Source organism: Notothenia coriiceps, unplaced genomic scaffold (genome assembly GCF_000735185.1).
Source record: "Notothenia coriiceps isolate Sejong01 unplaced genomic scaffold, NC01 NC01_scaffold00004932, whole genome shotgun sequence".
Classification (NCBI taxonomy): domain Eukaryota; kingdom Metazoa; phylum Chordata; class Actinopteri; order Perciformes; family Nototheniidae; genus Notothenia; species Notothenia coriiceps.
In genome coordinates this window covers 55719-59666 of record NW_011337633.1, presented here as the reverse complement: position 1 = coordinate 59666, position 3948 = coordinate 55719, and the positions used below count along the sequence as shown (strand labels likewise).

Sequence of the window (3948 nt, the reverse complement as noted above, 5' to 3'; positions counted from 1 at the left end):
AAGTGGGTAAAACCTTTCATTTATTCGTCTTAATGTTAAAAAAAAAAATCCACTGTAAAAAAAAACAAATTAATATTCTGGGTCATGAAATAGTTCCACATAAATCTCCCTTTTTTTTGCTTCTTATTGTCTACCAGATATTGTTTTTATTCCATCAGTGAGGTCCCAGCTGCTGCCTCTTATTAAACTCACTGGATCAGATATAATGGCCTGGTATAAACATTGCAGCATGGTGTTTTTGAATCACATCATCTCCCTTAGCAACTGTCTTTATTATTCTTGTAAATATCATAGCATTTATCCATGGTGTTTTAAAAGATAATGTGCTTTTAAGCTAAAAAAACAGCAAAAGAATGTGTAGATTCTAACTTTTTGAATGTAGAAAATACTAAATCTTCTGGACTGATGTATCCATCTTTGTGTCTGCAGTCCTCCTCCTCCTCCCAGGAGCGTCTTCACCAGCTTCCCTACCAGCCGACTCAAGATGAGCTGCACTTCCTCTTCAAACACTTCCGCAGCACAGACAGCATGACCGACGAGGATGGGCGGCACTCCACGCTCATACGACCTCGGTCTCGGAGCCTCAGGTAGCTGAAACTGATTTCACCTTTTAATCGAATGTGTCTTCTATAATGCTAGGTATTTAGTGCTTATGGGGTAATTCCTAAGCAACATATTGAGTATTTAAATGACTTTATTTACTTTTCTTGATGCACAATTTAACCTGTGTCTATGAAGTGTTTATTCTTTTTCTCTGAGATGTTAGATAGTCACACGTGTGTTCACCACTATATTCTCATGTTTCAAAACCCAGTCTGAACCGGCTCCAAACCTCCTTTTAATATTGTTTCTTGGCCCGTCATCATATGAAATGAATAATTTCTACAGATTAAATGCAGTAATCCTTCCTGGGATTAACTACCTCTTTGCTTGGGAAAATAACCCATTTCAGTTTAATTTTGGACAGTGATGCATGTGTTGCAATGTTTATAAGAACATTATGTATGTCACGATGTACAGGTAGACTGTCATATGTCAACGTGTCATGTCTTCGGTATGACCATGACAAAATCACATGCAAACGTGTGTCTCGTAGATTACACGCGCCTGTTGGCCCGGCAGGCGGATCTGACTGCAGAGCTTTTCCACAACTTTTGTGTGTTGGCTCTGCTCTGTGTTGTTTGTGCGATGCCTGAGTGCTCTGTGTTCTGGCACCATGGTGTGCAGTGCGTGGGCATGCTAGCTGACAGAGCGCCTCAGGGATCCAACTGCTGAACTGAAGTCGAGGGTTGGGGGTTGTGTGAGGGGGCGGGGGGGCCTGATGCAGAGAGCCTCAGTGAGCCGCAGCAGTGTGTGTTGGGCTGCAGCCATCCACTTTAACAGAGGCGTCTTTCATGACAAAAACACAGCTTAGGGAGCCTGTTTGGATGTGATAGGTTTTCCCTCCATCTGTTCTCTTTGAAGCCTCATCAAGCAAGATTCTTTTTGTGAAAATACACTCGTCTCATCTGCCTAAACACTGAAGTGGTGTTCCAGTAAATGACTAATTGAGAGATGTTGATGATTCACACTGTTTGGTCAGAATAAACCTCTGCTGGTGGTGTCGAAACATCAAAGCCTTACAGCAAATCATATCTGAGTGTAGCGTTAGTGCCTAGAGCTGCTGGCTTCATATGTTTTCTTACAATACTGTCAAGTGAAATATTCTAACCTGTACTTTTGTTTCTGTTGCAGCCCCGGGCGATCAAACGTCTCATTTGATAATGAGATTGTCATGATGAACCATGTTTACAAGGAACGTTTTCCAAAGGTACTAACCAAAAAACATTTATGAAAAAACCTACTGCAGCCATAGTGAAATCTGAATTGTCTTAAAACTCAAAAATAAAAACAGATGTTGGAAATTCACAAGTCTTAGCTGCTACACATGTCATTAAATTGCATCACTGGTAATAAATATATGACTTTACCCACAGAAATATAATGAATATTTGGGGCTGCGAAGAATAAAAAAGTAATAATAAGCTGTCTTTTAATGTGTTAACTGTGTGTTTGTGTTGTCGTCCCTGCAGGCCACGGCCCAGATGGAGGAGCGCTTGTTTGAGATTATCACCCACTGCTCTCCAGACAGCTCCCTCCCTCTGGCTGACGGGGTGCTGGGCTTCATCCAGCACCAGTTGGTGGAGCTGCTCAGAGACTGCCTGGACAAGTCCCAGAAAGGCCTGGTTACCTCCCGCTACTTCGCTGAGCTGCAGGAGAAGCTGGAGAAGCTGCTTCACGAGGTGGGGAAACAGCCAGCTGACCTGGGTCCAGCAGGACCAATGTAGTAATGAAATTAGTTTAAAATGTCTTTGAAACTTGCAAAAATATATAATCTAATTGTATACTACAACTGCGTATGAACCCTTCATCTGAACACTATGATGTAATGAAGTTATGAAAGGGGATTGATCGAGCCGGGGGTGAAATGTGCAATCAGGCACGCCGCTCAATAACCGTCTGATAGCTAAACGCACACACAATACATCTGGTTGTGGAAATTGTCAGTGATGGTGAGAGGTGCTTTTGTCCCAGATCTTTGCCGTGTTGTGATAAAATGTTGTTTCTATAGCAACCTCTTTCCCTGTTCCTCTGCGTGCTGTCAGACAGAAGGCATGGTCGACTCGCTGTACCTCCAGCTGAACTGATAAGTCTGTTCCCATGCAGGGGAACAAATGCTGTCACACGCACACACAGACCTGGAGACTCACTCTGCGTGCCAAGGACAATTTGTCTCGAAAAAGTGTGACAGTTTCAAAGATGAAACTACATCTTCACTCTTCTAAATGTCACTGTGGCTTGTAATTCAATTGGGTTGATGTATGTGGTGATATAAAGTACTTTCACTTCATAGAGGCTGGTACATGTAGCACTCCAGTGTTTCCCCTACCATTGCCTTGGAGGGGCGCTGCGCCCTAATTTTATTTATTTTTGTAATCTACTGTCACTTTGAACATGTGCTCTTTTATTAAATAAACTAAACGCTTTCATTTTAAGTAGTGAGTTTAGTGTTTTTTGAAACACTGATGCATTAATCAATAACAATAATCCACAGCTCCTCTCTGCTCCAGAGGATTTAAAAAATATGACCTGTTGGCTCTCGCCCGGGAAATGCACTCAGGTGTATAGAAGGTGACCAATGTTGTACTTATATTTATAAAGAACAACTTAGAAGAAGAATTAAATTAACCTCCATTGATTTCTGCCTGTCACCCGAAGTGTGCAGCTCAGTGTTTGACCTTGACGTCTGACAGTTTGTTATAAACAAAATGACTTTAACGTTGTACCATGAAGCAACACCTATAGAAAATTCTTCAAAATAAGATAAAAAGAGAAGATGATCTCTGGAAATTGAAGCACAGAAACAATAAAAAAAAGTACTTGACATAGTTTATTATTTAAACCGGATTCACCAGACAGACTTAATGCTTGAGCATGTGACCATCCTGTGTTTTAATAGTAGGACACAAGGCTGTTTGTGAAGTCTACCTTGTGACTTTCTAGTAAAATAAAACAGTCTTTCTCTTTCTTACCCTTTTATGGGTTTGTCATGACCAAAGTGTGTGACTGTAACACACAAACTCACATGTGATGACTGTGGTTCTCTTAACAATTGGAAGCTTTGGAGGACATTACAAGAGTCCATGTGTTACACTAGTACATTCACGTCAGTCTACAAGAAAGGCCGTGGATGACTCACTGAGACTCCACCCACCCAGTGATTATTCTAATAATTCCTCTTGGTTTAAAGTGATGTCTTCTGTGACGCATCTCTGTCAGGCAGCAGCAGTTTCCTATCTTAATACTGTACCAATCAGCTTTGAACACACTGTTATTTATATATGTATATTTCCAGTTTGCGCATGAAGCTAGCATCTTTTGTCAGGAGTGGAAAAGTGTGTCCCCCCC

At 41.4% G+C, this 3948-nt stretch overlaps 1 protein-coding gene across 1 annotated transcript in view; it reads left to right on the top strand.

Moving 5' to 3' along the window:
- Positions 1 to 405: 405 nt before the first annotated feature.
- LOC104942696 (microtubule-associated serine/threonine-protein kinase 3-like) overlaps positions 406 to 3948 on the top strand; it is an 18231-nt gene continuing 14688 nt past the window's right edge. The window contains exons 1-3 of the mRNA XM_010767958.1: positions 406 to 587; positions 1735 to 1810; positions 2073 to 2323. Of these exons, the coding sequence (XP_010766260.1) occupies positions 406 to 587; positions 1735 to 1810; positions 2073 to 2323 (509 nt within the window). The remainder of the gene's footprint in view (positions 588 to 1734; positions 1811 to 2072; positions 2324 to 3948) is intronic.